Genomic DNA, 22,562 nt, shown 5'->3' on the forward strand with positions numbered 1-22,562 from the left:
ATGGAATGCTTTGTTTTTGACTGCTGTCTAGGTAGGGCATGTGATTAAAATGTAGAGTGTGATGATAATCAGGATACCAGACACAATGTCTACATACAAACAAATAAAGCATTGTTTATAGAGAAGACAAAATTATTTACCAGTAAAACAGGTCAACCTCTGTAACACTAGCCTACTGATACGCCTGCTATTTTCTGTATAAGAATAAGGCAATGTATACAATAAACTCAGATTGCTTCTAGACACAGGCCTGATCTCTGTGTTTCATAGCTTTCTCACGGCGGCCGCCATAACCACCTCTGATTTGGAGCCTCACAGCATATTGACGGAACATTGAATTCCCTAACATCAACATAAAATTAATGTTGCCTTGAGGTAAGTGGGCACATAATCTAGAGGCAGACTTGCAGCCTCTATGGAGCTTTTGGAGAAAGGAAGCCTTGCTGTGATTGGTCCCATTCCTTTGCTCCTGAGTGGCAAGAACCTATGCAGTACTGCCCTCCCCAGCGGAACTGCTTTATTAGTAAGTGAGGAGTGAGGAATTGACTCATTGATGATGGAAAGGGTGTGGATGGGGAAACAACCACCAAGCCTTTCTTTGATGCTTGGTCAAAACCTGGAACCATGATCAAGGACCAAGTTTGATACTTTAGGTGATGCCTCCTCTATGTACACCACTGCTTGAAGTGTATTTGAAATACATCTACAATAATAATGAGCATAGGACTGATACCTTCCACATGCTGTCACAGTAAAGGATTTCTCCACAGCAGACACCTTTTCTGGAATATTAGCCTTGAGGCTTAATCTCTTTAGAACTGAAGTGAAAAATTGAAGCATCAGAAAGTGTCAGCAGCTTAGAATTCATGTACAAAGTCAAACATTTCCAAATCATAGTTTGGTATCAATGAAACTGCAACCGTTTTCTGTCTCAACTGAATTGAAAAGAGTGATGTTCAAGATAGCCAGAATCCCCTGCCCCAGCTGTCACAGCTGTGGCAAAGGAGTGCGATGCTATCCCACTGCTTTCAATAGGGCCAACGCTGCTGCTGCCCCATTGTGAGCAATGGAATGAAGGCAACCCCTGCAGCGATGATTTTTGGGTGGTGGGTGGGGGGTCTTGAAATATAAGCCCTACCCGGAAAAACATTCCTAGCTGCAGAAAAAAAAACCTAACTCACCTAGAAGCACTGTCCAGCTCTTTTCCCCGGTCCCTGGCAGTCTTCTTCTATCTTTCTGGTGGCTGGGGATTGAAAAATCCCCGCCTCCTGAAAGAACTGCCTCTGATTGGCTGAGCGCTGTGACCAATCAGATGCAGCGCTTTAGCAGTCATTCAATGAATGTGCCTTGTCAAGTGATGGACTCACTACTGTATGGCTTGCTACAAGACACAGCTCTGATAACAGTAACAATCCATGTACTTGTATGTCTATTACTTGACCAGGACAGAATTTTATCCACTGAAAGCACACAATGCAGGTTCCGTTGGAATGACAGCAAGCATAGATCTTGAAAACCATAAAGGATTGATACATAAATATATTGGAAAATTGTTTAACACTCCATTGCGGAAAAGATAAGCATTATTCTCTGAAGCTAAATTATATTTCTCATTTATATAGAGTTGGATCTCATTGAGCTCCATAATATGTGTCGGACATAAAAGTGCGCATGATACGAAAATGGAGGAAAAAGGCAACTGCTTAAAAGATTGTTTTAAAATAGACAATAGATATACTCATTTATTAAATGGATATTAGTGAAATATTAATAGCCCCCTCTTTTGCTCATTGATTCCATCTCATAATTAATGTACGATGTTCAGGACTAAGGTATTACATACTCGTATGTCTATTGACTTCATTTATTTAAATTAAAGGTGTTCTGCTAAGATGCACAGCCCCTTTGAGAATATGAGGCTCTAGGTGATCCGCTAACTGCTCCGAGTCCTGCTGTCGATAACTGCAGCAAACAGCTGATCTCGCAGGGGAAAGCCGCGGCTAGCCTGACAGTTCTCCAGAAAACATGGCAGCATAAATGTAATTTTACAAGACGGTCATTCAAAATGAATAGCTGTCCTGTAATAACAGGATGGCAGAAGGTCCACCAGGACATGAGCTACTTTAATTGAGAAATACTAATAACTGGGAAATTTAGACCCCCTTTACACTTAAAGATAATCGCTTAAAACTCACTCAAACGGTAGCGCATGGCCACTAATAGAACAATACAGCTGTTTTGCATAAGCAAACAGCTGTACTCTTCTCAGAGCTGACTGCTAGTGTCCCCGCTGTGAATTCACAGCAGGACATAGGCACAGAGAATCTTATCAGCGCAGGCGGCTGATAACAGCCTTCTTCTGATAACAGCTGATTGCTCAATTCTAGCCAGCTAGAATTCAGAGATCAATGACTCGTGCACAAAAACTGCAGGATGCCAGTGCATTTAGACAGAACGAGAATCGCCCAAAAGACAACTTTGAGTGATTTTTGTGTGATTCTCATTCTAACTAGGCATATAAATAGGAGATGCCATCTTGGCATAAAACCTTTAAACTCCAAAAAAACATATAAAATAATTAAACACTTATAAATTAAGGACAAAATTATAACATATGAATCTTACCATATTCAGATACAGAAAATCGAACTCTATTTGCATCTGGTATATTTATCATGTAATCGCCTAGTGATAGCTCATTTGCCAAAGGAAAACTTAAATCTGCAATTCCTTGGTGTGGGGAGACATCCAACCACTGTCTAATCCGATTTTTATCTGGATCCTGTTAGTAAGCAGATACACATTGGTCTGATTGAATAAAGCCATATATGAAAGCATATTAATGGAGTATTAAGTGAGCTCATTGTTGGGTCTCTCATCGATTCCAATGCCTTAGATAACTGGTCTCAGATGGTCTTGAAAAAGTTACAAACAGCTGAGATGTCTGAAATGTTCTTTTTACTAGAATTACATCTTTTCCAAACTTTCCTTTATTGCTAAACCTACACCTAATGTAGGCCATTGTGTCTTCTCCTTAGGCCGCCTGAAGACGGCCGGGTCAGATCGAATTCCCGCAGCGGGATGCGGACCCGTACCCCTGCACAGCCCTGCGGCTTACCCGCTCCCGGCATCTCCTCTCTGCGCTGTGTGCCAGCTGGTGCTCAGCCGGCGCATGCGCGGAGAGGAGCCGGCCTGTCATCACTGACATTTCTGTGCGGGCCTCTCCGAGACCCGCACAGAAATAGAACATGCCGCGATTTGTTTTCGGCGTGTGTTTTCACACAGACAAATCACGGCCGTCTGCCTAGGATTGCGTTATCTAATGCAATCCTATGGCAGCGGGCACAAGCGGAAATTTTGCTGGAAATCCCGTCACAGAATTTCCACCCGTGTGCAGGGGGTCTTACTCCTAGCTGAGGCTGGATGTCCCATGAGTCATGTAATTATGGACAGCTCTTCTTAAATGGCATTGGTGAGGAGATCACATGTCATTTCTGCCAGCCAGGGAGAGCTAAGCAGAGATAATCAGATAATGACAGCCTGTATGCTCCCCCAGGACTAATCTTAAGGCTCATTTACACGCAAAGATGATCGCTCAAAGTTTGTTCAAAAGATAGGGAGAACGACAGTTTGAGCGATCATTTTGCATAAGCTGCTAATGGACGCTAATGCCTATTAGTAGCTTATTACCTTCATTTGCATGTAAATTAGCCATCCGGAGCTGTATGCAGAGAACAACAGGTAGTCTGTTCTCTGCATATAGTTCCTGTATTGTGCCGCGGAGCTCCAAGCTGAATAAAATGTAATCAGCGCTCCCCATGGAGAACACAGCATGAGGTCCCTGCTATCAGCTCTCCGGCTGAACGATGGATTTCATGCTTACCTAAAAATCATCATTCATCTGAAGAGTGAAAGTTGGGAGCATTTACACACAAGGATTATTGCTCAAAAGCCATCGTTTGAGCTATATCATTGCGTGTTAATGGGGCTTTATCCAAGATTGATGGAAGAGATGGAAGCTTCATGCAGCAGTTGAAAATATTCTGCTTACACAAAGCTCCCTGCCAGCAGGAGGCACACTATTGGTGCCTGCTTATGGGTACGTTTTTTTTTTTCCAAGAAGCAGATCTACGAAACGTTTTAAATACTACTTTATGTAAAACATGTATTTTTGAATTAAAGGAATTCTGTTCCCAGGTTAATGAAGTTCAACTCAGAGTTGAACTCTGAGTTATAGAGGCTGGCCATGTGACATGCAGAGTTACAGCTCTCTTCCTATATACAAAAGCTGAGAGAGCTATCAGTCTGCAAAATTCGGGTGGGGAGAAGCTGGCATGGCCCACCTCTTTGACTCAGAGTTCAGCTCTGAGTCAAACTTCATGAACCTGGTAATGGAATCCCTTAAACAATCCAATGTATGGCCTAAAGCACCATCCTGTGTACCTACAGGGCCCTAACATGTGTATCCAATAGTGCACTCGATATTTGGTGTCTGCAGTTTGAAGTTTCAAATTTCAAGCTCAAGGATCCAAGATGTTAACCCACTGCTGAGCTCAATGAGCATTAATGCCTTTAGGTTTTTTATGCAAATGACCATATTATGGCTCTGTAAGACTTCCCAGTTGTTCGCAGCTGTCAAACACAGAAGTCTATAGGGTGCTACTGTATCTCTATACACCGCCTTTACCATATGATCATAATATATACCATATTCAGTTCACTTTCTTTTTATATACACCTTAAAAGTACTACATTACAAATCTATTTAAATGGCAGTGGAAAAAGTGTTAAAAACTTCAATTTTCAACATAAGCAATACATATATAAACTTATGTGTATCTGTGCATGTATGTGGGAAGACAATGATATATACAGTATACTGTAATACCAGAGTGATGGAGGGGGAGCTGCTAGTACTTACAATTAGTTCCACCAGTGGATACTGTAAAACAAAGGATTACAAGGTTATATGAAGTATTTTACAAATCTCTACAGTCTCTACAAAATATAAAGCATGGCATAAAGTTGGTAATTTCTCCTAATTTTCATAAGTGGTCACCTATCTCTTGAATTTCATGAATACGTTTTTAAAGGTACAGAAAGGAATGGCACAGTGTGGAGGAACCCATGAAAGCACAAAGAAAATATTCAAATTCTAAGCTGAGGTTCTTCTAGTCGGAAACAAGCGTAGGATTCCAATGCTACAAAGCCGCAGTACTACCATTGAACCACCAGGGTCAACTGGCACCTTTCCGGTAGTTCATCTGCTTGAAACCTACAGCAGTTCTTTCTACCTCTTCATCTTACTTTGAAGAACAGTCCTATCCAAAACCTAAAACTGATTCCTCCAGTGCAATATATTTGCTCTCATAGCTTAACCCCTTAACACCACAGGGTGTCACTGTATGTCCTGGCTGCAGGGTACTTAACACAACAGGACATACACTTACGTCTTGGGGATAGCGAGAGATCAAAAGAGATCCCGCGCTATCTGGCAGCGGGAGATGGCTGTCATCCTTAGCCAGCCTCCTGCTGCAACAGCGGGGGTGCATCAGAGCAGCAACACCCCCCCCCCCCCTGCTGTTAACCCATTCCCTACTGTGATCTATGTAGATCACGGCATGTAAAGGGTTCACAGAAGGAGCGCGCTGTGGCGTCATCGGACTCTTGCAATAAAATTGCGGAGAGCCCAAGGGGTTGCCATGGCAACAGGATGCCAGATACAGGCGTCCTGCATTGCCATTGCCTATGATCGCTAATACAAGTGATAAGACATTGCAGGACTTCTGTCCTGCAATGCCTTATCATAACAATCATAGGTGTTATGATACAAGTCCCCTACAAGGACACAAATAGTGGGAAAAAAAAGATAAAAATAATGAAAAAAAAAAAAGAAACAAAGCTTTGCCCATGGAAAAATACAAAAAAATAATAGGACTTTGAATGCAGCAATTTAGAAAAAAATAATAATTTCCTAAAAAATAGTCTTTATTGCGGAAAAGTGGAAAAGCCTAAAAAAAATATAGGAATTTTGATATTGTTGTAATCGTACCGACCCGCAGAAAAAAAGGATTTTGTCATTTATGCTGCATGATTAACGCTGTTAAAAATTTAAAAACCTATGGCAGAATTGATGCATTTTCTCTCCCTGCAATCATAAAAAAATTACTAAAAGTTTTACAACATAGTCTTATGCACCCAAAAATGGCACCAATAAAAACTACAGTTCGCCACGCAAAAAACAAGCCCTTATACGGCCGGGTCAGCTAAAAAAAAAAAGTTATGGCTTTTGAAAAGTGGAGATGAAAATCCGCCAAAAATCGTTGCGTCCTTATGCCCAAAATAGGCCGTGTCTTTAAGGGGTTAAAATTGGTACTATAAACAAATACAAAATATTATTACTTGCCTATAAGATGTGTCATGAAAACCAAATATAGTAGATGGGGTCAGACTGAGTGGGTTATATTCCTTGAAATGCCCCCTTACCACCTACCACTTTGACTTTTATGATATGTCTGACTAATAGAAAACCCTTTGAAGCTAACACTGTGGAATTTCCAGTGTAGGCTTCAATAGACTAATTGCATGTAAATTATCAATACAACTACATTAAGACATTTAGGGCCATACACAGCAGAGCCCTGTGCACAGACCCTTAGTACAGAGTGCAACGATATATACAAAAACTAACACGAAGAGTATGTAAACTTCTCACCTTGTCATTTTTGGCATATAAATTCCTGTCCAAGGTTACAATCCGAACATTCACTAGAATGATGAACACATGACGTCACGAACTTTGCAGTATAACAGTTTTAATGATAACCAAAAGAGATAAAGTGTGAAGGCACATTCATAGCAAACTTTAACTTGACGCTTAATGTTAGAGGATCTATTGCTTCCCAAGCCCTTTAACTCTTATGGTAAAACCTGCTGGTGCTCCGGGAGTTAAAACATTTTCTAAATGTGGTATTTGTGCCAAAAAAATGTCAAAGTGGTCTGTACTATACATCAACATTATGTACCTGACTACTCAGTGGAGTTGAGTCCAAACTTCAAGTCAACGGGGATCTTGGCTAGCTAAAAGTTCAGACAACTTCTAGGAAGAATCAGGTAATTTGCATACGGCAGATGTACAGTAAAAACACTTTTTTGGGCAATTTTAGAAATAATTTAAATTTAGAAAGAGTGTGAGCTCCCTGTGCAGTCGCAGCTTTTACAATAAAAACGATAGGGCAAGGGAATGATACGTTCTTTAAAAGGGAATGCATCGCTTTTATATTTTTGCTAATTAAAACCAGATGATGAAGCAATTTTCATTTTTCTAATCTGCTTTTATTTTCTGATGGAAGATTTTTTTTTTGTCCATATAGGACGATGGGGGCAGAACTACTTTTTACAGCATTTAGAGATATGCTTTACAGCAGAAGGCTGAATGCACACAGGCATATTTGCACTGTGGGAACCAGAGCTCCGGATCCCACAGCAAATACTGCCCATAGACGTGCTATGTAAAAATCGCTTTTTCCTGCCCATGAGCTGAAATTAACTGCGATTTTTAGCTCGCGGGGGAAAATCGCAGCATTTTCTATTTTGGTGTGAGCCTCGCATGGACGGCTTCCAGTGATGTCAATGGAAGCTGCCCGCCCTCAGTGAGCAATGCACACGGGCCGCGGGATCCACGTCATTGCCTAGCGATGGCACGTCACACACTGTATTGAGCATATGCGCCGGCGCAACAGCTGGCACATCTTCGGTACAGAGGCTGGATGCACACGGAGCCAGCAGACAAGTACGCGGGGTTCACCGCTGAGACACAGGGTTGGATTCCGGCTGCGACATCTCACAGCCGGAATCCGACCCGTTTGTGTGCATTCGGCTGAACTTATAGTCTATTCACACAATTGACAGGAGGGGACCCCTGAATTCTATGTGTTGCGGGCATACTCTGTGACATATGCAGTGGTCATTGTGCAGAGATGGGGAGGAGGTGATCTGTGGCCATCATCTATTGTGAGTGGTGTATCCTGTCTTAACTATATATAGGTGTAACCTTTCATTGTAATCCTTCCTTGGATGACTGCTGAAAAGTTTTCTCCGGAAAACAGGAAGTATCGGACTATTATTAGGTCAGTGTGAAAAATGCAGAATATTAAGATTTTTTTAAGTATAGATTATGAAATTGAAAATTAAAAAATAACGCTTAGAATTCTTAAAGAATAATCTTTATATAATGCTAACTAGAGATGAGCGAACGCGTTCGTCCGAGCTTGCTATTCGTGCGAATATTAGGGTGTTCGGGATGTTCGTTATTCGTAACGAACACCATGCGGTGTTCTGGTAAATTAAACTTTCTTCCCTGAGACGTTAGCGCTTTTTTTTGGCCAATATAAAGACAGGGAAGGCATTACAACTTCCCCCTGCAACGTTTAAGCCCTATACCACCCCCCTGCTGTGAGTGGCTGGGGAGATAAGGTGTCCGCCTGATATGAAAGTCTGCCCCTCCCGCTGCTCGCTATGGATGCATTCTATATGCGCTCAATGGGGCCAGCGGCAGCAGCGCTGACCCCATTGAGAACATATAGAAGACAAATCCTTCTTCTCTGGCACAGCTGTAACAGCTGTAGCAGAGAAGAACGATGTTTGCCCATTGAATTCAATGGAACCGGCAATACAGCCGACTCCACTGAATGCAATGGGCTGCCGGCGATCGCAGGATGAATGGTCGGAAAGGGGTTAAATATATAACCCCTTTCCTGCAATTCATCCAGAAATGTGTTACACTAAAAATATATACCGGCGTATAAGGCGACCGGGCGTATAAGACGACCCCCCAACTGTCACCTTATACGCCGGTAATACAGTGGAGAAAAGAATAAAAAGCATTACTTACGTTTTTAGATGATCTGCGGCGCTCCTGCAGGCTGTCACTCCCTCCTGGTCCACGGCAGAGTATTGCTTTCTCCACGAAAGACTTTAAATCCCTGCCTCCAGAAAGACACGTGCCTTCAGCCAATCACAGCCAATGACAATGATGTCATTGAATGGCTGTGATTGGCTGTGTTTCTGGAGGCGGGGATTTCAAGGCTTGAAATCCCCGCCTCCAGAAACACAGCCAATCACAGCCATTCAATGACATCATTGTCATTGGCTGTGATTGGCTGAAGGCACATGTGCTTCTGGAGGCAGGGATTTAAAGTCTTTCGTGGAGAAAGCTTGTCTGCCGTGGACCAGGAGGGAGTGACAGCCTGCAGGAGCGCCGCAGATCATCTAAAAACGTAAGTAATGCTTTTTATTCTTTTCTCCACTGTATTACCGGCGTATAAGGTGACAGTTGGGGGGTCGTCTTATACGCCCGGTCGCCTTATACGCCGGTATATATTTTTAGTGTAACACATTTCTGGATGAATTGCAGGAAAGGGGTTATATATTTAACCCCTTTCCGACCATTCATCCTGCGATCGCCGGCAGCCCATTGCATTCAGTGGAGTCGGCTGTATTGCCGGTTCCATTGAATTCAATGGGCAAACATCGTTCTTCTCTGCTACAGCTGTTACAGCTGTGCCAGAGGAGGACGATCTTTATGCTGACAGTGGGGGGGGGGGGGGGGGGGGGCACTCTTGCCGCTATTGTGGCTTAATAGTGGGACCTGTGAACTTGAGATGCAGCCCACCATGTAGCCCCTCGCCTGCCCTATCCGTCACTGTGTCATTCCCATCACTTTCCTGAATTGCCCAGATTTTCACACATGAAAACCTTAGCGAGCATCGGCGAAATACAAAAATGTTCCGGTCGCCCATTGACTTCAATGGGGTTCGTTGTTCGAAACGAACCCTCGAGCATCACGGGAAGTTCGTTACGAATAACGAACACCCGAACATTTTGGTGTTCGCTCATCTCTAATGCTAACATATTCCACAGTACTTTTGAAGGAACACAAACAAAATAAGTCACTACATATATTATAAAACTTGATTTATACAATAGCTCATTTTCTGATGACACATTCCTTTTAAATAGAAAGATTTCAGATCATTTTAACTAACAGAATGAAACAGAAGCCACTGAAAATGTCAACTTAAAGTTTGCTGAAACTATGCATTGAAAGAGTAGCTGGGGGTGGAAACCCCCACTGATTGCTAGGATGAGGAGTTTGCAGCGCTTACCTGACTGCTGTGCTCCTGTCTTTGCTGCTTTCTGGCTTCTCCCGCAAGCTGAAGACAGCCTCCCAGAGATCTTTACAATGTGTCTATAGAACTCTATGAGGTCTACAGCTGCCAGGAGGAGCCAAAAACCAGTGAGGACAGCTGAAGGAGCACAGTGCTCGAGTGAGCTCTGCAGCTCCTCATTCCAGCAATCAGCAGGGGTTTCAGTGGTCTCAGCAGTGAGGCTCTCCCTGATGCACACTTTTAACATGTCTCTCTTTAACACGCAGAGGTACCACGCTGGCCTGTTGACCCCCTAACATCAATTTAGAGACTATAAACTCTCACATTCCTTGTCCCTGGACTAGTTATTTACTGTTATGCTCATCCCTCCCTGGTATTTATCTAAGTGCTATTAAACCCAACATGTCTGCGCCCTCTTATCCAGTCTCTGGTATTTAAGTGTAAATTAGGTTCACAATATCTGTGCCCTCCCATGTAATCATGTGTATATGTTTTTATATAAATACGTCTTTAGATTTCTTCCAATTATGCCTGAGGAAGAACCCTGCGTAGGTTCGAAAGCTCACTATAACATCATGTATTTTTGTTAGCCATTAAAAGGTATCATATCTACAAGATTACTTGGTTTCTCTTACTGCAAACAATCACACTCTTCTCTTTAATACTCTGTCAACTTAATGTTTACTACATCTGTCGATACCTACCAGTCTGCCCAGGCTTATACATGGGTTTATCAGTCTGGATTAAAGTCATATGAGTTCCTTTCATGAGCATGATCTTCTTGGTCTGGTTGATGTTTAGGGCTTCTCCATGAGTAGAAACATGAAACAACCAGACTTCTTCCTCTTCCACCACAGTAGGGAGCTGAGCGAAGATGAAATGTTATTAGAAATTTAAGAAATCCTTATTGACATGTTCAATTCACTGCCCTAGCACTATCTCTAAATACGATGGCTAAGCAAGAGTGGCTTGTTGGCCCTTAGTACCAAGGCACATTTCCCCTTCTGTTTTTGTTGATGTGAAGAACTGAAGTATTCAAAGAGTTATGTATGTCTACGGTATATAGAAGAAACCCATACTGACCTCAAAGGAATAACAATGAAAATATGGGGCACTCTTGATTGTATCCTCTGTGACCAACACACTTTGCTGCTCTCTCTTTAACTCCATTTTAAGTTGTAGCTCCCCCTTCAGCTTTGGGATAGTAATACATGCTTTCTCTTCGGCCGGGGAGATCATCAGGGCAGGTACGGTAATTGCATAATACCTCGAAGAGGATCAAAACAGAAATTTGTATAAACTTTAATGTGACAAAGCTCTTTCTGCTACATGTGACTTCAGTATTATAGATTACAATTAGCAATTTATTTTATTACTTTCATTCACTGTGATCATTTGGCATAAATAACAATATGGTGTTATACATATTCCATTTAACAGTTGTATGCTGACGTCACTGACTGCATAGTATAGTGATGTTAGCCCCACCCTGAAACATGGGTTGTATAAGAACTTATGTTACTAAAGGCTTATTTCACACGGGATCGCTCGACCAATCTCTTCTTTTCTTTTAACCTCTTTTTTTTATTTTTAGCTTCAAAAAGAAGCAACGGAGTGAACAAAGCTAAAAGAAGAATGCCCAAGATCTGAAAAAAGCAAAAAAATTCAGTATTGAAGTCACAGTAATGGATATTCCATAGGGATTGTCTTGATTCACATATCTGTAATTTGCAACCATCCTAGATGCATAGCCATACAATCCTGTAAGGCTAAACTACATTGAAGGGAGAGGAAATAGTAGGAGTTTAGCAGTTCATCAGGAACCTTATGAACCTTTCTTGGATCAACAGAAGGATAATAGGTACTATCACAGTAGGATAAGAAAACTCCAACATCTGGTGCCGTCACAGGAGAGGGGCGGAGTTTTGCTGCGTCATCTTTCATCGTCATCGGGGGTTGTATGGGAGCCAGTCATTAGGACGAGAGTTCCCCCAAATGCCTCATCTCACTGAAAAGAGGTGGTGCCAACATGTGTGGTTGAATGAACTGGACTCCCTAGCACCCAAAGCATCAGTTATGGCTTAGACAGTATTCCTTATTACTCTCAGTGTGCTCCTTTATTCCCTCTTTTTGCCTTAATAATGAGTGATATAAACACAACAGGCGTTTGGAGGGTTTCGAAATCTTTGACGGTTATTCCAAATATATGGATGTAATTAATAAGCAGGAAAATCACAATATGGGCTAAAAAGTTTTTTCTCGGGTCACCTTTTTGGTGGATGATATAAAGACATATTATAATGAAATCGCTGGTTGCTTATCTAAGGAGCGCATAAGCTCTACTGTGAATCAGTCATATGAGCGGGATGATGTGTCTGGCCCATCTCTCTGATGGGCATGCTCTTGCGCTGACTCTATGACTACCAAACGCTACTTGCAGTGACGTAGTGATACACCTCCGCTAACCACCAATGAGACAGATGGTAAGAGAAAGCGATTAACCTTCCTTCTCACCGCAGCAGATCTATATTATGTATTAAGGATCGGTCATGACGGGGTGCACCCTGGTTAGAAAAGCAGTACGCTTATTACCCCTCAGAGCTGTCTAAACTACTCAGAGTGACTAAGAGTAGCTAAATTAACCAAGCTAACTATGCATAATAAAGCAGGACACACAGGCCCCTCCCATATATGGAATGGATTGGGTTAGAACACTAAGACCCTCCCTTTGAGAAGGGTCGAGTCTATTATATAAATGGGGCTGATATACCTGACTCACATGTGCCTGTAGTCCACCATCAGGGCTACAGGTCACATCTCATCTTTTATTATGTTGAACCTATCTATCTAGGATCTCATAGGCAGAGTAATTGTGCTCATTTATAGTTAACAGAGATTAAGAATAGGGACTGATGTTCTCCAGAACCTGAATTTCTCAAGCAGTTACTTTGTTTGAATACACTTTGAGACCAAGTAGAGCTACAGAGTGATTGCGCTCCTTTATAGCTAGAAGTGAGTAAGAATAAGGACTGATGCTCTTCAGAATCTGAATTATCCAAGCAGTTATCTTGGGTTGCTCTCTTTGAGACCAAGTTATCTTAGCTACAGAGGATTTAGGGGTTCCAATTGCTCTGAAGCTAGCCCTTGACTAGATCCTGTCTTTTACATATCTAACGGGCATTATCCAAGGGACTGAAGCTTCGTATGTGCTTGAGACAGTCTGGGCAAACAATGTATCTCACTATGCATCCCTATTGAGATAAAAAAAACTAACATGGCAAGCCATATGCAGTGATAGCTCAACAGCTTAGTGCCTATGATGCTAGGTACTCAGACAGTCACACAGTTTGGGTACAGTTACGTGCATAACCACTGTTGGACTTTTCTCATCCTACTGTGGTAATACCTATTATCCTTCTGTTGATCCAAGGAAGGTTCATAAGGTTCCTGATGAAGTGCTAAAATAGCAGGGAAACGCGTTGAGCCACGAACTGACTTACCTTAGAAATAAATTACCTGAGGATCAAAAAGTGAATGACGAACCGACTTACCTTAGAAATAAGGATCTGAGGATCAAAAGAGAGGAAAATTGTGAACCAACTTACCTTGCAATTAAACTTTTGGGGACTACCCTCCATAATCTCCATCATTAATTAGAAAGAGTTCACAACTGTCCTTAATATGCTTGTGCAGTAATAAAAGATTATCAAATTCTGCTGATTACAGATCCCAAATCGGACCCTTCATGATTAGTTTTTTACAGGATTTCTTATCATTATCTTTTAAAATGATCGTTTAGTTCAATAGGTGATAAAATGATATTTCTGGTGCAAGTTTTAACATGACATTTAAGGTGTTATGATACCTCTCTGTGCTATACTATGTTACCCTTTCAGTTAGTTTAAAATGAGCTTTGTTGGGTTAAGATAAGAGAACAATAGCTTTTTTAATGGCATAAGACAACCTGTTGCAGAAATGTATCAAAGCCATGTTACACTTTGCTACATCTGTAGCAACTAATGCTAAAAAATGTATTTAGTCTTGTGACTGGCTATATCATACATGGATTACTTGCCTGACACATGTATGTATTTCCAATAAAGTAGCCCAGTACAAAATATGAATCAACTCACGGTTCTGAATGTGATGCTACTTCTGGGGAGAAGATGAAGAGACATATAGACAAGAGGAGAAGCTGCATTTTGGATTAAGACTCGGCTTCTTCTTTGTGAGAATGTCTACCAAACACTAGCTACATTTGGGTTTTGTAGAATATTTGTCTACTCCCTGATTTGCCTTTGATGAACTCATTAGAGGTCTTTTGTGTGAGGGATTTTTGGCTTAAATCTTACATTGCAACACAAGTTCATGACCGTTTATCTGCTGTGCTAACAGAGGAGCAACAAAAATAAAAGAAAAACCTGAACTAGTCTGTATTGCTCCTGTATTACGCATGGGATAATACCAATGTTAGAGCTTTCAACATATCAAATATAAGATCGTAAATAAAAAAAAACTTTGGGTAAGGCCGTTTTGAGGGTTAATAAGTAACATGGTGGTCAAGTTTAATTTGTACTTTGAGCTCCATGTTTACTATGGGCACCAATAATATTCTGCCAAAACATAAAGCCTTGAAAAGCTTGATATTTATCTATTCAAAAACATAAATTAACCCCTTAACGCCACAGGACGTAAGGTTATTGCAACACCCCAGAGGGGTGACCTTGGGCACCTGGCTAACATGAAGAGCTGGGAGGAATAAGTGCTATCTCGTCATGGTGGCACTTACCAGGCTCTGATCCCTGAGGAATGCCATGCAGCCAAGGCCAGAGCAGGATCGCAGCCCAGCTTCAACACTCCTTTGGCGGGGCGTGCCAATAAAGGGGATGAGGGGAGTTGTAGTAGATATCACTCGTGACGCCACCGTTCCCATATACTGATATTCTATGCAGCGTAGTAATAAACATGGAGACTTGTGTGTGGTACCTCATGTCCCCAGGAACGGTTAGGGCCCGTTATAACTTTTACTTGAAGGTTTAACTGGTATAACAGGTAATGCAGGTACAATTCACTTGCAGTAGTTACAGGCCATAACTCAGAGGTAGGGAAGATACACAGTATAAATACGGCCCTACAGTCCACGTTATCTGCATGTCACCGGTCTTGGACGGGGGCTCTCCAGAGGAGGAAGGGGGTTAGGGGTCACTCCGCATACACTCTGGCAAAAACACTTATTCAGGAAGGCTTAGCCAATACACACCCCGCACAGCAGATGCGTGGGTGTCTCAATCAAGTGCCTCTGTGCGATGATCCTAATGATGGACGGCCACACAGGAAAAGCCTGTGATGTGAATAGGTACCTGTTTTCAGAAACTGGGGTTGTATGCTCTCTCTCTGTTGCTGGGATTCACCCCTCTCACATCCACACTCCAAACGCTATGGGATGTCGCTCTTCTTCCTCCATCTTCACCTACATGGAAGCTGAAGGTGCTTCCATGTGGCTCTGTGTTAGCACTCTCTGCTCCAGGAGATGGACACTTTTCTCGCTCTCAGACTCACATTTATAACCTCACTTGTACCACATGACACAACAGAATAGATACATTCAGCAGACAGAGCTAACAGGCAATGATTTTATTACAGTTAACCCTTCAGATGCTGCAGCTGTGCAACACATACTGCATATGACAGGACAAGCTTTGCACAGTGCATCTACATAGGATGAAACATGTATGACACTTATGGAGGGGACCAGGATGGTTTTCTGGGCCACTACATTATGTCATGGCAGCAGGGTACTTAATGTAACATGACGTAACCTTACATCATGGGGATTGCGCAGGATAAGAAGTGAGCCCACACCATCCGGCAGCGGGAGCTGGCTGTTACCGATAGCCAGCCTCCTGCTGCAACAGCAGGGGTGCATAAAGACAGCGACCCCCACTTTTAATCCCTTACATGCCACTATCTATGTAGATCTAGGTAGGGTGTTCCCTCTGTGACGTCATCGGATCCCCACAATGTAATCGTGGAGGGCTGATAGGTTGCCATGGCAACAGTATAGAAGTCCTGCAATGCCTTATCATAGCGATCATAGATGCTTTTGTTAAGGTCCCCTTCAGGGACATAAACAGTGTAAAAAAAAAACGTGTTAAAAAAACAAAACTCTTTTTTGCTCAAATTTCCCTATTTGTATAAAAAATGTAAACATTTAAGAAAAACCCCACATGTGTGGTATCATCGTTTCCGTAACAATGTGTACTATAATTTGAGTGCACTATAAATCCTGTGCATTAAAAACCGTAAAAAAGCGATAATAAAAAAATTATGGGACTTTGAATGTAGTGATGTAAAAAATAGTATACATACCGTCTATTACAGCCATATATATAATAGAGCAGTTGACCACAAGTGTGTGTGTGTCTCTCTCCATTGAAATCTATGAAAGTTATGGATGCAGTAGAGCCAGCAACTTCAGAAGAGCCACTTATATAACTGGTGGTCCCAGCTGTTAGCAATAAGTAAGAATCTGCAGATTAATTTCCAATTGTATCACCACTTTATTATCTAGCTGTTGCAGAAGATATGCTTAAAGGGGTTGTCTCGCGCCGAAACGGGTTTTTTTTTTTCCATAGGCCCCCCCCATTCGGCGCAGGACAACCCCAATGGATGTGTTAAAAAAAAAAATACATATTACTTACCCGAATCCCCGCTCTGTGATATCTTCCTTCTTCCTACTTCTTCCTTCACCAAGATGGCCGCCGGGATCTTCACCCACGATGCACCGCGGGTCCTTTCCCATGGTGCACCGTGGGCTCTGTGCGGTCCATTGCCGACTCCAGCCTCCTGATTGGCTGGAATCGGCACACATGACGGGGCGGAGCTACGATGACCAGCTCTCCGGCACGAGCGGCCCCATTCACCAGGAAGAAGACCGCACAGTGCAAGCGCGTCTAAAAACGCCAGAAGAAAGCGAAATTAGACGGATCCATGGCGACGGGGACTCTAGCAACGGAGCAGGTAAGTGAATAACTTCTGTATGGCTCATATTTAATGCACGATGTACATTACAAAGTGCATTAATATGGCCCTACAGAAGTTTATAACCCCACTTGCTTTCGTGAGACAACCCCTTTAATGTTTTGGGACTGCAAATATTTACTAAAAGTTATAATGCAAACTTTATTACTTTTAGGATATGACTTGGCCAGATGTAATTGCAGGCAGGGATGTATGGTAGGGGCATCTGCGCACATGAGAATTAATTTTCCCTAACGTTTAGCATGAGCTCAGTTCATTCTACAGAAAAGGGTAATTACAATTTTGGTCGAAGAGTGTTCAAACGGCGGCTGAAGCTCCGGTTCTATCAGTGCTATCAACATGCTTTTGATGGAATTTTAAAAACAGAATTCTTGCACTTACTCAACCATAGCTTCTACTGTTTGAAGTGGGGTCAGGAATACTGAATTTACAACTATCACCTGCTAGTATGTAGCATAGATAGGTAGGGGGATGAGAGATGAGCAGGCAGTGGAGATCTACAATTCTCCTGCCTCTTTTCCTGTCCCAGGGGAGGGTTGACATGAATTTTTTGCTCTCTGATTGTCACATATTGAGGTCTTTCTTTTTTCGCCTGAAAAGCAGTGAAAAGATGAGAGCTCACTAATCTAATCCCTCCTCTACAGCATTCAACCTTGCAGATGCCACAGTCATTGCTTACTGTGACATCTAAATATTTTTGCAGAAAAAAAGTTTTATTTTCTGCTTACACAAGGTTTTAAATATAAAAAGAACAAAAAAACTACACATACCGTATTTTTCGTTCTATAAGGTGCACCGGACTATAAGACGCACCCCCATTTTACAGCTGGAAAATAGGGAAAAAATATTTTGAACTCACCCAGGGACAGCACAGGGTTAGTGCTGGTCGATGGAGTAGAAGAAGCAGCAGAGTCTGAAAAACCAGAGCTCCATGTCACAGCGGCCATTCTGTGGAGGGAAGAAGCCATTTGGTGGAGGTGGGCAGCAGCAGCAGTTCCCACCGGTGCTCACCACCAATCAGCGGTACGTATGGGCGGCAGTGAGGAGGAAAGAAAACTGTTAACTAACCACACATTTGTTCATGCAATCACGTGTTTAATGAACCATCGCGCTAACTAAAAAGCGGTCACATGTTAAACTTGCAATCACATGAAAAAAATGGCAATCGCAATGAATTTCGACACATTCGTTCTATACGAAGCAGCAACTTTTTTCCACCGTTTTGGATGGAAGAAAAGTGCATCTTATAGAGCGAAAAATACAATGATTGGTAACAACTTATGCAATAAAATAGTACATCTATTCAGTATGCTAAATTCTGTAAGAAAACAAACTAACAACAAAAAAAATAGCGCTTAGGGTAATGAACCATTGATTAAATGATCATGCATGAACATCCCAAAGTAAAACTTACTTCAAGGGGGTATATATGACTATTGTCCCCTCCCCCCATATCCAGAAGATCATTAAATAATAACACTGATGCCTTTAGGAATTTCCACCAGATCAGGGTAGACTCCTCATTTATTCAAAACTCTATGCAGACAGACAGGAGATCTGACAATCAGAAATATACAATAAAGGTGCCAGGCAATGTGCATATGAGTGTAAATAACTCCTTCCTCTATTGGCCAAATTATAGTAAATCTGACAGCTGGTTGTGGCCACGCCCCTAATTCTAAGTCCCAACCACTTAAAAAAAAGTCAGTGTAAAGCTTCAAAAACTTCCACTTGTGGGCGACAAGCTCCTTTAATTTTTGGGATCTTTGAAATGCAAGGGCATTATTTTGGGGGCATTTTAATAGCATGTAGCGTGGTCTCTACAAGGGGGCAGGGCATATAGCTATAAAAATTTGTGGCTTTATGTCAATTGCAGTTTGGTTATCCAGAAAAAAATTTCCGAGGAGGTTGGCAACCCTGTCAGTAACTGCTCGGGCACTGCTGTCCTCCTACGCACGGCAAACACAGGCTCTGTGCAGTAATAAGTCAACACAGCTAAATAAATGGGAGAAAATAGCTGACAAATCTGTGTATACTAGTAGAAAGTCTGTCCAGGACAGTGACTGCAATCTGTACGTATAAATACCCATGCTGCAGAATATTATCCAGTGGCATTAGGAAAAGTTGTTGAAAGGTAAAGACATCAGCTGTTTCTAATACACTAAATACTGAAGCAAACCAACACGGAGGTCCCTTCGCAGTTTCCCCACTGGCCTACCCTGTTTCCCTGAAAATAAGACATACCCTGAAAATAAGACATAGCATGATTTTCCAGAATTTTTGAGGATGCAAAATGATTTTTCAGGCTTTTTGAGGATGCTTGAAATATAAGCCCTACTCCAAAATTAAGCCCTGCTAACAGTTAATTTAAAAAGTCAATTCAAATAGTGTCCAGGCAGCTATACATGTAAAAATGTTAAACCTTTTTGAACAAAAATGAATATAAGACACTGTCTTATTTTTTAGGGAAACACAGTACTGTTGTAGACATTGGCAGATTTTTTAAAAAGCCTCCGCAGACTTTTCTTTTTTTCTTAGTGCATGTTAATCAAATATTTCCCAGTAAATAACATTCCAACAAAGTTTGTTGCACAGAGTGGGCCACAGAAAATTTAGCACAGCCCCACACTCTTATGAAAGCTGTCTAAAAAAAACTTTGATGCTTATAGCAACCAATCACAGCGCAGCTTTTTTTTTTTTTTACCAGTATAAGAAATGAAAGCTGTTCTGTGATTGGTTGCTGTGGGCAACAAAGAATTTATTATAGACAGCTTTCAGGAGAGTGTGGTGCCTTTTCTGTGGCCCCAACTATACATACTATTCTGATGATCAGTGAGTGTGAGGGGCCATAACCTGTAGTTACATAATACATACACATGAGGGAAGTGTTTTGATAACAAATCGCACCACATCAGGCTCATTAGCACTGCTGTTATTGATTCCTCTTCAATTGTCCTGTTTTTGGAGCAGAGAGGCGGAAATCAAAACGAAGTAAACATTTCCATTTTATTCCTTCATTTATTTCATTCGATTGTCACAAAAAACAGAGATGTTATCTTTTGATTCTGTGTCCTTGTTACCATATCCAACCTGTCAGACTCGTGGCATTACAGTTTGGTCCACACCAGACCCCAGGCTCTCAGCTCCTACTGAGCTATCTCTGTCCCAGGTAGTAGCTTCAGCAGCAGTGTGGCTGGAGGTTTTAACTCCCCCAACCAGGTTGGTAGGCCCCCTTAAAACGTAACCTTCATTGTTAAGAATTATTAAAATATGCTATTTAAGGACCAACATGAATAAACAAAAAACTAAAGGCAAAAAAATTATATTGAAATGACGGAACAGTCAAAAGAAAAGGGGATCAAATACGGAATGCCTAAGGGATGGTGTCCAGTGGAGGATTCCCATGTTACAGTTCACGGTGGGTGTTCTCCATTTTGAGAATCTGTCGTTTTTGGTAATGGAAAGGATGGTCTGTTGATGTAGTGCTTGGTATGCCCTGGTTCGCGCTGCACAATCCCCGATTTGATTGGTCCACTCAGGAATTGACACATTGGGGTTTCTCCTGTCATAGTCACTTAGCTACTATATCTATGTGTTCAGCAGATACCATACTTATTCCTGAGTATTTGTCCGATTTTCATGATGTATTTTCCAAGAAACTGTTAGAGACTTTGCCTCCCCATAGGGAGTGGGACTCTGGTATTGATTTGATCCCCGATAGTCCCATCCCTAAGGGAGCCATTTTCAATTTGTCTGGGCATGAGCACAAAGCCCTTAAGTCCTATATCTCAGAGTCTTTGGCCAAATGTCATATCAGGCCGTCCAGCTTCCCTGCCGGGTCAGGTCTCTTCTTTGTAGAGAAGAAGGATGTGACATTGAGGCCTTGTGTGGATTATCGGGCTTTGAATAAAATTATAGTGAAGAACCAGTGCTCCTTGCCCCTGATTCCTGACTTATTGAATCAGGTGGCAGAGGCCCACTGGTTTTCCAAATTGGACTTAAGGGGGGCTTGCAATTTAATTCGCATCCGAAAGGGTGATGAGTGGAAGACCGCATTCAACACCTTGTTCGGGCATTTTGAATGTCTAGTCATGCCCTTCGGACTTTGTAATGCCCCCGCTGTGTTCCAGGGATTTATGAACGCAGTCTTCCACGACTTCCTGGGGGTATTTTTGGTCATATATCTCAATGACATTCTGGTGTACTCCCCAGACTGGGACTCACATGTGCGGCAGGGCTGGTTCTGACCTGTTTGCGCAAGTACCAACTTTTTGTCAAGTTGAAGAAATGCATTTTTGGTACTAAACAAGTGTCCTTCTTTGGTTATGTGTTTTCACCCACGGAGATTCAAATAGAGTCTGATAAAGTGGCAGCAATCTCCCAATGTGTCAGGCCAGATAACCTGAAAGCTCTCCAGCGGTTTTTAGGTTTTGCAAATTTCTCCCGTAGATTCAGTAAGAATTATTCTGTTATTGCTCAACCAATGACCGATCTTACCAAGAAGGGTGCTGACTTGGTAAGATGGTCGCCTGAGGCCCTAGAGGCTTTCAGTCATCTCAAAAGGGCATTTACTGCTGCCCCGGTGCTAGTACAGCCTGACGCATGGTGTCCGTTCTTCATTGAGGTTGATGCGTCTGAAGTGGGGGCGGGGCTGTATTGTCTCAGGAAGTCAGCGGGAGACCTGGGTATAGTCCATGTGCGTTCTTCTCGCGGAAGTTCAGTTTGGCGGAACGTAACTACGACTTGGGTTATTGGCGATTAAGTGGTCTCTAGAAGAGTGGCATCACCATCTTGAGGGGGTAAGGCATCCCATTACCGTGTATACTGATCATAAAAACTTGGTATATCTTGCCAATGCTAAGAGACTCACAGGGCATCAGGCCAGGTTTGGCGTTGTTTTTCACCAGGTTTAACCTCGTCATTACATATATTTCAGGGGAGAAGAACGTGAAGTCAGACCCCCTCTCACGGAGTTTCGGTTCGCTGGAAAGTGAGACAGTGGCTCCCGAGAATATCTTGGCACCTGGGGTGGTGGTGGCAGCTGTAGAATCTGATCTTGTTCCTCATCTACAAAATTGTTAGTAGGACGCTCCCTCAGGGGTGCCGGAGGGCAGATGGTTTGTGCCAGAGACCTTGCGTCCCCAAGTCATTGAAGAGTCTCACTCATCTGTTCTCACAGGCCATCCGGGGGCTCAGGGGACTCTGGAACTTTGTACTAGACACTACTGGTGGCCAGGCATGTCTCAGGAGATCTGCGACTTTATTAAGGGATGCTCTGTCTGTGCACGCTGTAAAAGTCAGCATCGACGTCCAGACGGGCCTTTGAGATGGTTACCGGTGCCTTTTCCTCCG

At 42.4% G+C, this 22,562-nt stretch overlaps 1 protein-coding gene across 1 annotated transcript in view; it reads right to left on the bottom strand.

Annotated features, from left to right (window-relative positions):
* LOC136626212 (alpha-2-macroglobulin-like protein 1) overlaps window positions 1-14,432 on the bottom strand; it is a 95,002-nt gene extending 80,570 nt beyond the window's left edge. The window contains exons 1-7 of the mRNA XM_066601065.1: window positions 14,303-14,432; window positions 11,253-11,436; window positions 10,874-11,033; window positions 6,716-6,768; window positions 4,922-4,942; window positions 2,626-2,782; window positions 734-818 (exon numbers count right to left, since the gene is read on the bottom strand). Of these exons, the coding sequence (XP_066457162.1) occupies window positions 734-818; window positions 2,626-2,782; window positions 4,922-4,942; window positions 6,716-6,768; window positions 10,874-11,033; window positions 11,253-11,436; window positions 14,303-14,370 (728 nt within the window). The 5' untranslated portion in view covers window positions 14,371-14,432. The remainder of the gene's footprint in view (window positions 1-733; window positions 819-2,625; window positions 2,783-4,921; window positions 4,943-6,715; window positions 6,769-10,873; window positions 11,034-11,252; window positions 11,437-14,302) is intronic.
* Window positions 14,433-22,562: the final 8,130 nt, after the last annotated feature.

The sequence above is a fragment of the Eleutherodactylus coqui genome, chromosome 4, assembly GCF_035609145.1.
Source record: "Eleutherodactylus coqui strain aEleCoq1 chromosome 4, aEleCoq1.hap1, whole genome shotgun sequence".
Classification (NCBI taxonomy): Eukaryota; Metazoa; Chordata; class Amphibia; order Anura; family Eleutherodactylidae; genus Eleutherodactylus; species Eleutherodactylus coqui.